At 42.1% G+C, this 12,834-nt stretch overlaps 1 protein-coding gene across 23 annotated transcripts in view; it reads right to left on the bottom strand.

The window, feature by feature from the left end:
• Positions 1 to 12,834, bottom strand: part of LOC101093705 (nuclear body protein SP140) — a 65,684-nt gene that overhangs the window by 31,255 nt on the left and 21,595 nt on the right. For 16 of the 23 annotated variants that reach the window (XM_019838824.3, XM_006935664.4, XM_006935662.4 and 13 more), the window contains 5 exons: positions 9,851 to 9,934; positions 7,315 to 7,446; positions 5,129 to 5,212; positions 927 to 1,010; positions 77 to 160 (listed from right to left, as the gene is read on the bottom strand). In XM_019838824.3, coding sequence (XP_019694383.3) covers positions 77 to 160; positions 927 to 1,010; positions 5,129 to 5,212; positions 7,315 to 7,446; positions 9,851 to 9,934 — 468 coding nt within the window. The remainder of the gene's footprint in view (positions 1 to 76; positions 161 to 926; positions 1,011 to 5,128; positions 5,213 to 7,314; positions 7,447 to 9,850; positions 9,935 to 12,834) is intronic. The other 7 variants (XM_019838818.3, XM_019838822.3, XM_045034589.1 and 4 more) reach the window with 4 other exon arrangements.

The following is a 12,834-nucleotide window of genomic DNA, read 5'->3' as shown; positions in this document are numbered from 1 at the left end:
AAAGAATAGGTGATCCTCTGTATTGACAGGAAAATAAAGTTTTGCTTAGACAATAACTTATCTAAATCCCAATTACCTTCTTCATCATAAGGTAGTAATCTGGGCATTTCTTCTGATTCTCCTCCTTCATCCCTTTGTAGAGCCACAAGTTCACAGGACGCTGAAGAGAGAAACAGGAACATGATAGACAGTTGGCCTGGACTCTGCCTGACATGGCCAATGCTTAGAGAGCATCGGAGCTCTGATGCTCAGAGTGCAGGAGAATGGCTCCTCATGAAGAAAACTATGTATGTACCGACAGAACTTGCTCTGCCTTTTTTTAACACCTTGTTAGGCTCCTTCTCCTTCTCTATCCTTCCCTCTTCTCCCTCTAACTCTGTCCCCACATGTTGCTGCACCATGAAGCAATGGACCTCTTTGACTATCATTTGCTCTCCCTGACTTCTGCCAGCTGTTTGCATTTCTGTCCTTTTGTTCCTCCATGATGTTCTGTATCTCTTTGCTCCAATATCTCCTTATTTATTCTCTTAACTCACTTCCTCTATCTCTGCTATACATAGTTTTCATTAATCATACGCAATGCTTAGGAAGTAAGTTTAAGATTATCTCTCCCCTCCCAAATCCCAACCTGGAAGTATTTAGATTCCATGCACATTTAGATTAAATTGGGCCCACTTAGACAACTTCATTAGTGCCCCCAGTCTGCATTTTTATTATTCTATACATATTATTGTTATATTATATTATTATTCTACCTATATTTATCTATATCCATATATACCCCCCTTACCTCTCACACACCTGAGAAAAAAAACAGGGGCAGTAAAAGTGTGTATTTGTGTTCGGGAGAAGGGAAGGAAGTGTCCCTTGCATACAGACTGACAAACAAATTTAATGAAGTAATTGGCCATTTAAGTCATAATTACCTCCCCCATCACCTGGTAGCAGTTTGGGAATCTCTTCAAAATGGCCACCATTTGTCCACTGGAGAGTGCCATGCTCATAGGAAACTGAAGGGAAACACAGAAATGACCAACCACATATGATGATGAGGGAACAGATCTTAGCACACTGAATTCTGGTGTCAGGGCTCAGGTGAGCTTCTCCTTGGGAAAATAAAACCTCACCTAAGACGATCCACAGCCCTGCTCTGCCTCTTCTTCTGTTATCCTTCACATACCTTCTTTCTCCTTCTTGTCATTCAGTCACCACACACTATTGCTTCTATACCATGAAGGATTGGCCATCTCCGTGAATCCCTAGACTGCCCTTTTGGTCTTTTTTCTTCTTCATGGCTCTTCATTGCTCTCTGTAAGTTTCTTTTGTGGCTCAGTTTTTCTTTTAATATCTCTTGCATCCCACATGGTAAGCCTCAATCCTACCAGCCCCTTCTCTTTTTCCCTGCTCCTATCACTGAAATATATTTGTTGGATGAGGATCTTCTTGCACTGGGTCCTGATCCACTCACCTGGGTAGCTGAACATCTCCTGCGTTCTCTGGTGCGAACTCTGCACTGGTAATGCTGGCCACCCTGACCCTCTGCCAGCCCCACATGACCATCACCACGGTCCCTCCACTTGCGTAACAAATTTGACCTGGTAAAAGACCCTCACACACTGCAGTGCTTCTATTTATTTATCTATAAAATAGGAAGAAGCAACAGTGTGTCTAAATGCACAAGTTTGTGGAGGTGAAATGACATGTTGTTTGCCAAATTTCTTTGAAAAATCACAGTAACATAATAAAAACTATTTGTCAAAAATTATAATTTAGAGTTGAGAGCAGTTGATCTGAAGGACCATGTTTCTCCTGGGGTTTTCTCTAAACTTAGGCACAAAACACTGCTATCAATAAACAGAATAATACATCGTTTTTATACTCTAGAGAAGCTAAATGCTCAGTTGCTATCAATTCAAGCCTCTACTATGAATAGGTATGAAAGAAATTGCCCTTTCTTCAGCATATTTTTCCTAGAATGTGCACTTGGAAACATTTATGTGACTCATGGGATTCTAGAACACACTGGATCTTTTGACTGTGGCATGTGCTCAGAGTAAAACACATCAGGAAACACCAGCTCAAAATCCAGCCCCCTCACACCCTGCAGCCCAGCACTGGCAACCCCCTGCCCCCACCTTCCTCACTGGGCCCACATCTTGATGGGGAGCTCAAGGCTTCCTGTGGCTCTTCTTCATCACTGGTCTTCCAACAGGACTTGTGGTGTAGACTCTGGGTCTAAAGTTCTCTCTTGTCCAGCAAGAGAGTGGGACGCAGGATTAAAAGCTAGAGATGGCTAATGTCCAGGAAAAGACAAGAGCCCCGAATAAGGGTCCTTGCCCTGTTTTTATTAGGATCAGAAGGCTTACAAACATGGCAATGGACATGCACAAAGAGACTATGAATCTGTGAACGTTAACTTGAGGATGTGAGGGAAGTGGGGTCTTGAAGATATTTAGGGTTAGGGGTTTGGGTTAATACGAAACAAAATCCGGGTGCCGGGCAATTGGGTGGAAGGTTGTTTATAGCTGACATGAGGCACCACTTCTGTTTATCTTAGCTAGCCTAGGGGATGAAACAGGTAGAACACATGACTTCAGGGTTGACAAGGCACCTTTCTTTTGTTAATCATCTCTGCTCTGGGCAACTTCACCCTGCCACTGAAAGCAACAATCTATACCCCAATTTACCTGTTTACCTAACTTGATCCTTCCTGTGAAAGCAGTTTTCTGCTATAGTACTAAATTGGGGGTGCTTCCAACCTGAATACCTAATCTTGTTTATTTCATATACCTATGTTCTATATTGAAGCCTTTGTCCCTCCCTCTCTATACTGGGGCTTCTGCCCCACCTACTCTATACTTATTTACCTAATCTTGTTTACCCAAACTTGGGTGTGAGCATCCTATGACTTTGTAATTCTTTATGCCTTGTTAGCCCATTGGTGTAAGCCTATGGGATTCCTAAGCTTATTCCCAACAGCCTTGTTGTCCTCAGCAGAAAGGAATGAAATCTCATAGACATCTCAATTTATGACCAAAGAGAACTCACAGCAAGAAAATAACAAAAACCAAGTATGCTCCACTCCACAAAACAACAGCCCAGACCTGAGGTTGCCTTCCCTTCAGTAGCTTTCCCTGGAAACAGAGAATAATTCACTCATCATGGGAAAATCTTCCATTTCTTACACATCGTTCTTTTTCTACTTCTTCTCTTTTCCATGTGATTCTGTCAATCTTACCAATCTCTGCCTCTGTTCTGCTGCCATCTCTTGGAGCTTCTCTTTCTCTCATTGTGCTTCTCTCTTGGTCTCTGAAACTTCTATTCCTTTTCTACCCTTTGTCTCTTGGTTGCTCCTCTCGGTTGTCTAGCTTTCTCTAAAGAAAATCTTCCCTAGGGTGGTATGTTTTAAATAGGATTTACCCAGAGTGGAGAAGGGTAAATGGAGGACAGCAGAACATAAAGACCATCCTAAGTAAGGCATATGAAAAGGCTCAGATATGAAAGAGATATTTAACATTTAAAATTATTAGGGAAGAAAGTTTATTCTATCTTGAAGTAGTAATGTAGGAGGCAGGTGATGAGGATGGAGAAACAGGCAGGTGGCTCACTGTAGGTGACCTTGGACCCCATTGAGAGAAACATTTATTTAATCCTTGGGGTATTTAAAAGTAAAAAATACTTCTTATTATTCCTTAGAGGGAAAGTAATACAATTTAATTTTTATTTTCAAATGCCCCATTTAATTGAAGTGCAAATAATACATTAAATGGGCATAAGTTTGGAGGAAGGAGGTAGGCAGAAGTCTGCCTCTGAGAACAACAATAGTGACAGAGACATAGATTAGAGACTCTGCCCTGGGAATGTGATAGATGGACAGTGGACAGGTGGGAGATATTCTGAAGAAGAAATGACCATGTTGGAGCAGTAACAGGCATGTCATTGAGGGCAAGAGGAGTCTGGGGCAAACTGCTAGGTTTCCAACTTGAAAAAACACGGGTCAGCAGTGATCTATCATGAGGGAAAGAATGCTGAGGAATTGGCTCTAGCTTGAACAATGAAGAGCAAACAATGCTTTCAGTTCTAGAAGTGCCAAGTTTCAGGTTCTTGAGCGAATATCAGTGTAGGGATCTATCATGCCCCTGGTCTTCAGGTCCATGGATAAATGTGCTCTGAAGATAAGCTAGGGTGGAGGTTTGGTCTTGGGAATCACTGGAATGTTCAGGGAGGGCTTATTTCAGTGTGACATTTTGTAAGTGTCACTTTGATAATTAGGGACAGTTTCATCTAGAAACTCGCAGCTAATGTCTTCAGCCCTTGTGTCCAAAGGTATTTCTATCCAGTGGTCTGGCCTCAAACCTGCAGCATCCCAACCTGTTCCTCTTCCCCCTTATCCTCTGTTTACCTTTCACCTAGTTTCCATCTACTCTCTTTCTCTGCATAAGTGCCTTTGCTTTTCCCTGGCTTTCTCCACTTCCTAGTACTTACTTTCCTCTCCATATTTCTCTTTCCTTATGTTTTCTCTCACTTTTTACCTCTGATCCTTGAGCCATATTTCAGTTTCTCTCTTTTCTACTATGTCTCTGCTTCCTCCCTGTCATTGCTGTTTCTTCCACTTTACCTTGACCTTCAGTCTATCTGTGCACTGGCATCCTCCAGGCTCCCCACTCTTGCTGTCTCAACCACTCCACTCTGGGGCTTTGACTACAGTATGGGGTTTACCTCACTGGTCAGCCCCAGGGGGGAGTTTTCCCACGTGGACTGGACATGGCATGCTACCTCCAAATTCCTCTCAGTTGGTCTCTTGAAGTTAACTGAAAATTATCCCCCTTCCCCACCCTGGAGTTTATGTTCCTTTTGGAAAATTGGATCTCTTTATGTAATTTGTTTTCTATTACCCCTAGCTACCTTTTCCACTTTCTCTTTCTATAATCTCCATCACCAAATACTGTCTCTACTGAGGAGCTTAGATTTCTCTGCCCATAGTCTCTGTCACATCTGTGGGCAGGTAAGGGCCAGTAGAAGCAGACACTAGAAGAGACCTGGGGTAGGAGACAAAATGCAGCCTTTGCTCCCATGAAGACAAGAAAATAAAGATTTAATACCAAATTGTAACATGAATAATAGTTACCTTGTCCCACGTATGACAGTAAGTTGAGTCTCTCTTCTGGCACACTGAAATTATTCATTCGGAGAAGTGAATGTTCACAGAACTCTGAAGAAGAGGACAAGAAAATGGCAGAATTTAGACAGTGACCGGAGAAGAGACCTCTGTGTGCTCAAGCTGAACTCTGATATTCAAGCTCCAAGGACCCCACCTGGGACTCAACAAAATCTTGCTTGCCTCTTTTTCATGCAGATGCACCTAACTTAAGTAAGTGTAAAAGAGCTGTGTAACCAACACCACAGTCAACATCTGGAACATTTCCACCATGCCAGAGAGTTCCCTTATGCTGATTTCCAGTCAGTTTCCACCCAGTGTAAGCAGCCATTGTTCTGATTTTTATCACCGTTAAGAAGAACTTCCTTTCTGGAACTGTACTTATCTGTCCTGATGCTCATATAAAAAGGGTTACACAATATGTATGCTTGTGACTGGCTTCTTTTGCTCAATGTACATTGGACTCATGAACAACATGGGTCTGAACTCTGTGGGTCCACTTGTATTTTCTTTCTTATGAATTGCAAATAAATTTTTTCTCTAGCTTACTTTATTATAAGAATACAGTATAGAATGCTTATAACATAAAAATGTGTGTTAACAGACCACTTATTTAGCAGAAAGGCATCCAGTCGACAGTAGCCTATTAGTAATTAAGTTTCTGAAGAGTCAAAATTTATATGTGGATTTTCAACTGTGCAGGGGGTTGGAGCCCCTGCCCCCTGAGATGTTAAGGAGTCAACTATAATGTTTTAGGGATTCATCCAGGTTGTTTCATATACTAGTAGTTCATTCCTTTTTTAAAAAAAATGTTTATTTTTGAAAGAGACAAGAGACAGAGTGTAAGCAAGGGAGGGGCAGAGAGAGAGAGGGAGAGACACAGAATCTGAAGCAGGTTCCAGGCTCTGAGCTGTCAGCACAGAGCCCAAAGTGAGGCTTGAACTCATGGACTGCAAGATCATGACCTAAGCTGATATAGGATGCTTAACCGACTGAGCCACCCAGGTGCCCCTAGTTCATTTCTTTTTATTGCTAAATAGTATTCCACTCTGTAAATGTATCATAGTTAGTTTATTTATGGATGTTTCCATATTTTAGCTAGTAGGAATAAAGCTACTATAGGCATCCTTGTACAAATCTGTGTGTGAACATAAGTTTTCATTTCTCATGAGTAAGATACCTAGGAGTCAAATGACTGAGTCACAGGTTAGATTTAACTTTATAAGGGACTGACAAATAGTTTTCCAACGTGATCATATCGCCTTACATTCCTACCAAAAATATACATATGGAGTTCTAATCACTCCACTCTCTCACCAACGTGTTGTCAGTCTTTTTCATTTCAGCAATTTTAGGGAGTAAATGGTAACTTGTGTGTTCAAATTTGCACTTCCCTGATGATTAATGACATTGAACACTTTGTTTATATACTTACTGGCCATTTTCTATTGTTTGTAGTGAAGTTATCAGGTCAAATCTTTTGTCCATTTTTTGAATTAGAAGGTGTCTTATTATTTGTTCATAGGACTTCTTTATTCGGGGTACAATCTTTTGTCAGGTGTGTGTATTGCAAATACTTTCTCCCTCTCTCTGACTTGCTTCTGCCTTTTCTTAATGGTGTCATTAGAAAAGCACAAGTTTTTAATTTTGATGAAGTCTAGTTTGCCAAGTTTTTCTTTTGTAATCCATGTTTTTTGTGTTCTGTATAATTAATTTTTGCCTACCGTAAGCTTGCAAAGGTACTTTCCTGTTTTTTCCTCTAGAAGTTTTATAGTTTTAGCCTTAACTTGTAAATTTGTGATCCAAGGTGAATTACTTTTTGTGGGTGGTGTGAAGTAGGAGTGGCGGTTTCTTTTTCCCATGGAACATCTCTAGATTTTCTCTTTTAGCTCTCTCTGCCTATGCTATTCCAGCATCCTACCCTCCCTGTCTCTCTGTGGTCTTTTCTTTCTTTGCTTTGCCACAGGAACCAGACACCCTTTTTTGGTAAATAAATGTCTCTTTGCCTCAGGCTCTGGTCTATGCCTCTGACCCACTCGTGGCTCCTTGGAGCCTTCTTTCTAAACTATGAACACATGACACAGCTTGTACCTCTGCCTGTATGTGCCAAAGTTCACAGTCATCCGGGAAAATATTGGACTGCCAGTCAACCTTACCTGTTTGTTCAAATTCTTGGGCACATTTATTTTCCATTTCCTCAGTTCTTACGGTGTCATTTGGGTCATGAGATGAATCTCCTTCCATTATGTTCATCTGTTGTCCATCACTGAGCTGCTCTGGGATTCCAGCTACAAGCAGGGCATCACCAAGATGACATCAGGAATGTTCAAGAATTTGTTTCCTTCCCCTCCATGATGAGCCTCTTTTACTCTTTTCTAATAACTATCACTGACCCTTCTACCATCCCATTCTCATTCCTACTAGCCTCAGTAGATGAATCTCTGGAATTATTTTTGACATGCTTTGTACTTTTAATGTACTTTTTAGGCTTTTAGCAATTTTATTTCATTCAAAAGAATAACTGTATGTGGGGAAATAGGTTCTACTTACATAAATGGGTTAGAAAAAAACTTAGGGCGGAAAGCCACCACCACGGGGCAAAAACGCCTGAGGTTAGCTAGAGAGATATTGTAATGGGATCACAAGTACTTTCCATCTGATGCCAATACACTATTGTACTTTGATCACAAACTCCTCTTGCCTCCCAAACCCTTTGCTTCTTACATAGACAAGTTAACAATTACTGTCTGATTGTTTTCTCCTTGTTCATGTGTGTAACATCTTGTTTTCTTCTCGTTCACCACGTGGATAATATCTTGTGAGCTCAATAAATACGGAGACAAAACCTCTGCTCTGGGGTCTTGTCTCCTCCCAGACATTAGCCTCTCTTGTATTCAGTTCTGCATCTGCTCTCTTGCTGGACAAGAGAGAACTGCAGACCCATAGTTTGTGACAACTGTGATTATTAAAATAGATCCAAGTTTTATATAAATGCATTAATACATTGGAAAAATATATACTGAGATATAAATACAAATGAAAGGATATATATTAATGGTATTCTGTAAGTCTGGTTATAGTCTGTGGTTTTTCTTACATTGATCATTTGCAAGGGGGGAAAATCAACATTTAACAAATAAATAATTCTTTGTAGGCATTTGGCTTGAGGATAGAGACCTTTTCTTGGTCTTAAACACTGTTTCACTTACTGCTACTCTAGTCTGAGAAATAACTTTCTCTTCAGTGGGCATCTGAGGAGAAAAGTCTTCAAATTTGGAGCATTGTTAAATGTCCAGGTGTTGGAATCAGAAACACATTATAATAAAAGTAGTAAGCATATAACAATAGCTTTGTGCCACAAATTATTATAAGTGCTTCATATCAATTAAATCATTAAATTCTCCAACAACCTTATTTTAGAATAGATTTATATACATACAGATTTATAGCTCCAATTTATACATCGGAACACAGAAATTAAGTAACTCGCCCAAGTAAGCAAGAGGTAGAGCCAGAGGTGAAGCCCGGCAGCAAAGCCTCAGCATGTTTGCCCTTAGCTGGCATGTAGGAGAGGGTTCGAGTCCTAGATCAGTCAGGTGACCTTGCACAAATCACTAACCATCCTCATGCCTCAGTTTCTTCTGGAAAATGGGAATAACAAAACCCTATGATAGGGTTGTTATGAGGAGTACTTGTAAAGGGAAAACAGAGTTATAGTAACTTAGCAAGAAATCATAATTTTCAGTATTAATGGTGTATATGTTATAATTTAACAATTAATTATTGTTAAGAATAGGAACAAAAGAATGATTGAAAAGCTGGAAACGGTGGCTATTGTTTACAAAAGTACATAGTTCAGGGACACCTGGGTGGCTCAGTTGGTTAAGTGTCTGACTTTGGCTCAAGTCATGATTTCATGATTCATGAGTTCAAGCCCCACAGTAGGCTCTCTGTTGTCAGTGAACAGCCTACTTCAGATCCTCTGTCTTTTTCTCTCTCTGCTACCCACCCTGCTCTCTCAATCTTGATCAAAAATAAACAAACATTAAAAAAATTTTTTTAAGTATATAGTTCATATGTGAGGAATATTTTGCCTCATCGGAAGGGCTGACCTTATGCCTAGCGGTCTGAGAAAGGTCTGTATCACTACCGTTGTCACTGTTAAAGTGATTACTGCCATTAATTCTCTTTTCCCCTTTACACTATTTTCCATTTTCCTCTCTTTTCTACACAGTACCACTCCTTCCATGTTCTCTTCTGCACATAATTACAACCCTCCCTCTCCCTCTTTTCTTTTATTAGCAGAAGCTTTATAGCAGTTCCTTCTTGCCTTTCTCTTTGGACCTGTTACCTGGTGGCAAACCTTACCACTTCCCAGATCTACTGAATGTCTAACTCACAGTTAACCACTGTCAGCTCCTCCCCTTAATTCTGCCTCATGGTCACAGTAAGACCTGCTCTTGTGCGTTCCCGTTCCATATTCTGAGTGGTCTTATCTGCCTGGCAAAATTTTTGGATTCCACCCCTGGTGGGTTAGTTGGGATCCCATATCGCCATCAGTAGTCAGGCTCCCCATCTCTTTCTGTGCCCCTCCCCACGGTGCACTGTCCACCCAGAATCTCGGCCCCCTGATCTCTGCTCGCCTTTCTGCTCAGCAGATGAAAGAACAAGTCTCTATTGAGTCACAAGTACCTAGCTTATGGTGTACTTGGAAGTGGAGCATCTCCTTTGTCTCTTCTTCATCAATGGCTTCATAATGGAAGTTGTCATAAATCACTGGGAAGAGTAAGGAAAGGCAGTTAGAGCCCTCCGGCGGTGACCAGGTGCTTCCTCTCACACCTGGACACCTGGCACAGTCCTGACTCTGGCAGTTCAGCAGGAGCCTCCCAGCCCTCAGGGAACCCTGGGCTTCAGTGGGTCTCACAGGACCAGAGACTGATGCTGCTCCTGGAATCCTACATCTGCTCTACATCAAGATGTGCCTCACAGGACTTAAAGGATGGATGATGGAAAAGTTGTAAATAGTTTAGACTGACCAGAGACCAATGAAAGCTCATTAAAAATAAATAATATATATGGACTGTGTTTTGTAAGTTCTACGTGCAACTAGGAAGAGAGAAGAAGCAGAGGCTTTTCAGCCAGAGAAAAGTAGTTTATAGAGAAATAGACCTATATAAAAAAAGAAAGCCCCAACATCTTTTAAGGATGGAGGTTTTAAAGAAAAGAAACAACAAAGCAAAGAAATGAGAGAAGAAAGTGAGAGAGAAAGAGAGAAATAAAGAGACAGAGAGAGAGAAAGAGAAAGAAAGAAAGAAAGAAAGAAAGAAAGAAAGAAAGAAAGAAAGAGTAAATGAAGGAAAGGGAAGGGAAGAAGGGAGGGAGGAAGGGGATCTTAGATCAGGGAAGGAAGATGAGCTGGTTACAAAGAAACACAACAGTGAAGAGGAACTAGCATTTTCCTGGGGTGGGATGGGTGGGGAGAGATACAGGTAACAACAAGACACTCTGTAAGGCACGAACAAGAAGTGCATATTGTTTGAAAGGCACAACAGAAAGTGAATATCACAGCTGTACCAGTGACCCAGAAAGTGATCACACGACATGCAGAAAACCAGCTCAGGGCACCCCCGCTTCACAGCTGCATTTCAAGGTACCTCAGCAAAGACAGATGGAAAAGGAAGACTGACAAAACATGAGGGAAAAAGTCCAAGAAATAGAGAAAGATGCTGGCCAAGAAAGACAGCTGTCCAGAGCACACCTCCTGGAGGCAACCCACTGCAGGGTCAGGGCAGTAGGGTGGGGGTGAAGGTAGAAAGGTTTTATTGGAACAACAGATGCTTCTACCATCCCCAGGACATGTTGACTCCTTGTCCAGGCAAACTTCCTGGGTCACCTACTGGTACAGCTGCCATATTCTTGTCTGAAGGAGGACATGGGGGCAAAAGCTGTGTGAGTCAGAGGTCTTGGGAACACAAAGGGGGGCCCAAGCACAGGTGTTTCTCTGCACATTGTACAGCTCTCCTACCAGTTTCTTGGCTTTGGGCTACTGACCTGCAGTTCCCTTGAACACCAGGGTCTAGGAGATGCCAATAGTGACCTCCCTGGGGGCAGGTGGACAGTGCTGCCGTGAGCCTCAGCACAGGGAGCCCCAAAAGCTAACACACGTGCTGTGGGTGCTGAGGCCCAGGGAAGGGGATCCTCACAGTGCATGGAGAGGATTTGAGCCCCTGTGATGTGAGTAGTAACAGTAACTGCCATTCCTTCATAACCATGATCTGGGGCCATCCTGGTTACACGTATAACGCTAACTTCAAATTTATGACCAGGTATTTGACTTCCTTTATTCCTTTTTCTGACTTGGATACATCATAGCATGGAAATACGATCGCTTTTATTTTCAACAAGATACATTTTCCACAAATCAGCACATCCCATTCTTTATATTGACTTCTTTTACTTTTTCTCTGCTTAAAAATCCTTAACTACCTCTTTATTTCCCAAATAATAAACTTCAAATCTCTTGGCACTGGGCGTTGGACCCTCAAAAATCCCCAACCAACTTCCCTTCTCAGAATTAGCTTCCAAACATTCCCTCCTAGGCGGTATTTTCAGCCACACCATTCTGTCAGTCCACTGTTTTGCTCATGCTCGGTGGCTTTCACAAGCTTCCCCTCCCCAAGCCTTGGGTATTTCCTGGGCTTCTCTTGTGACATCTCCACTGTTTTTCTGGAGAAGTCAGTTGGCACACAACTGCACCAAGTGACAAATTTTCTAAGACAAAGAAAATCTCTTAATCTTTGAACATGTCTACAAGTAACAGAGATCCTTCCTCCTTTCTTACAAAAGCATATACCTCATGCCTTCCCCCCCCCCACTCCCCAAAAAAAGTAGAGATTCAAATCCTATGTTTCAGCAAATTCAGGTCCTGGCTGAGCAATTATTGTGGGGTTACTTGGTTAACATCTGTCACCCCCACTAATTGTAAGTTTCATGAGGACACGGGTCATGTGTATTTTCTTCACCACTGTACTCTCTGTGTGTGGCATGTAGCAGTCACTCAAGAACAGCAATCATCAGGGGAATGACTTGAATGGCTCTTTTTGATTGAGTATACACTGCCAAGGGCACTATAAGAGACTGACTGTTGGGAACAATGCTTATCTGAGGAGTAAGGAAGGCCAGGGTACAGATGCCCATCTAAATGGCCGGTAGACACAGGTAGGCATCTGTCCTACATACAAAGAAAAGCCCTGAGAGGGGACAACACCAGTGTTGGGTTGTAGGAAGATGACTATGTTCTTGACTGTCAAGAGTCTGGTTGCACTGGCCGATGGTCAGATTGCCAACTGGCTCTGTTCGCATTTTGTTTCTCAGGCACCTGGGAGCTGTTTGGGACAGTTCAACTCCAGTTAGTACAGGTCTCACCATGTGGGGGTCTGGGTCTTTAGCTAACAAGGTAACATTTATAGTTGCCTGTGTTATCAGAGTAGCTGCGTAAAGAGGGGGTCCTGTGGACAAGCAGAGCCAGCAGGCTCTGGCCAGGCTGGATTGTTATCATTGAGGGGGCAATGGGTTGCACTCAACATCTGGTCCAGGTGGGGATCTAAAGCAACTGGTCTGCCCAATTCAAGTGTAGGTAGAGGCCAATAGGTTGGGTCAGAGGTGACCCAACAGTC

This window comes from Felis catus, chromosome C1 (assembly GCF_018350175.1).
Source record: "Felis catus isolate Fca126 chromosome C1, F.catus_Fca126_mat1.0, whole genome shotgun sequence".
Classification (NCBI taxonomy): domain Eukaryota; kingdom Metazoa; phylum Chordata; class Mammalia; order Carnivora; family Felidae; genus Felis; species Felis catus.
Note: the sequence above shows the minus strand (reverse complement) of the source record. Positions and strands in the feature narration are given on the sequence as shown.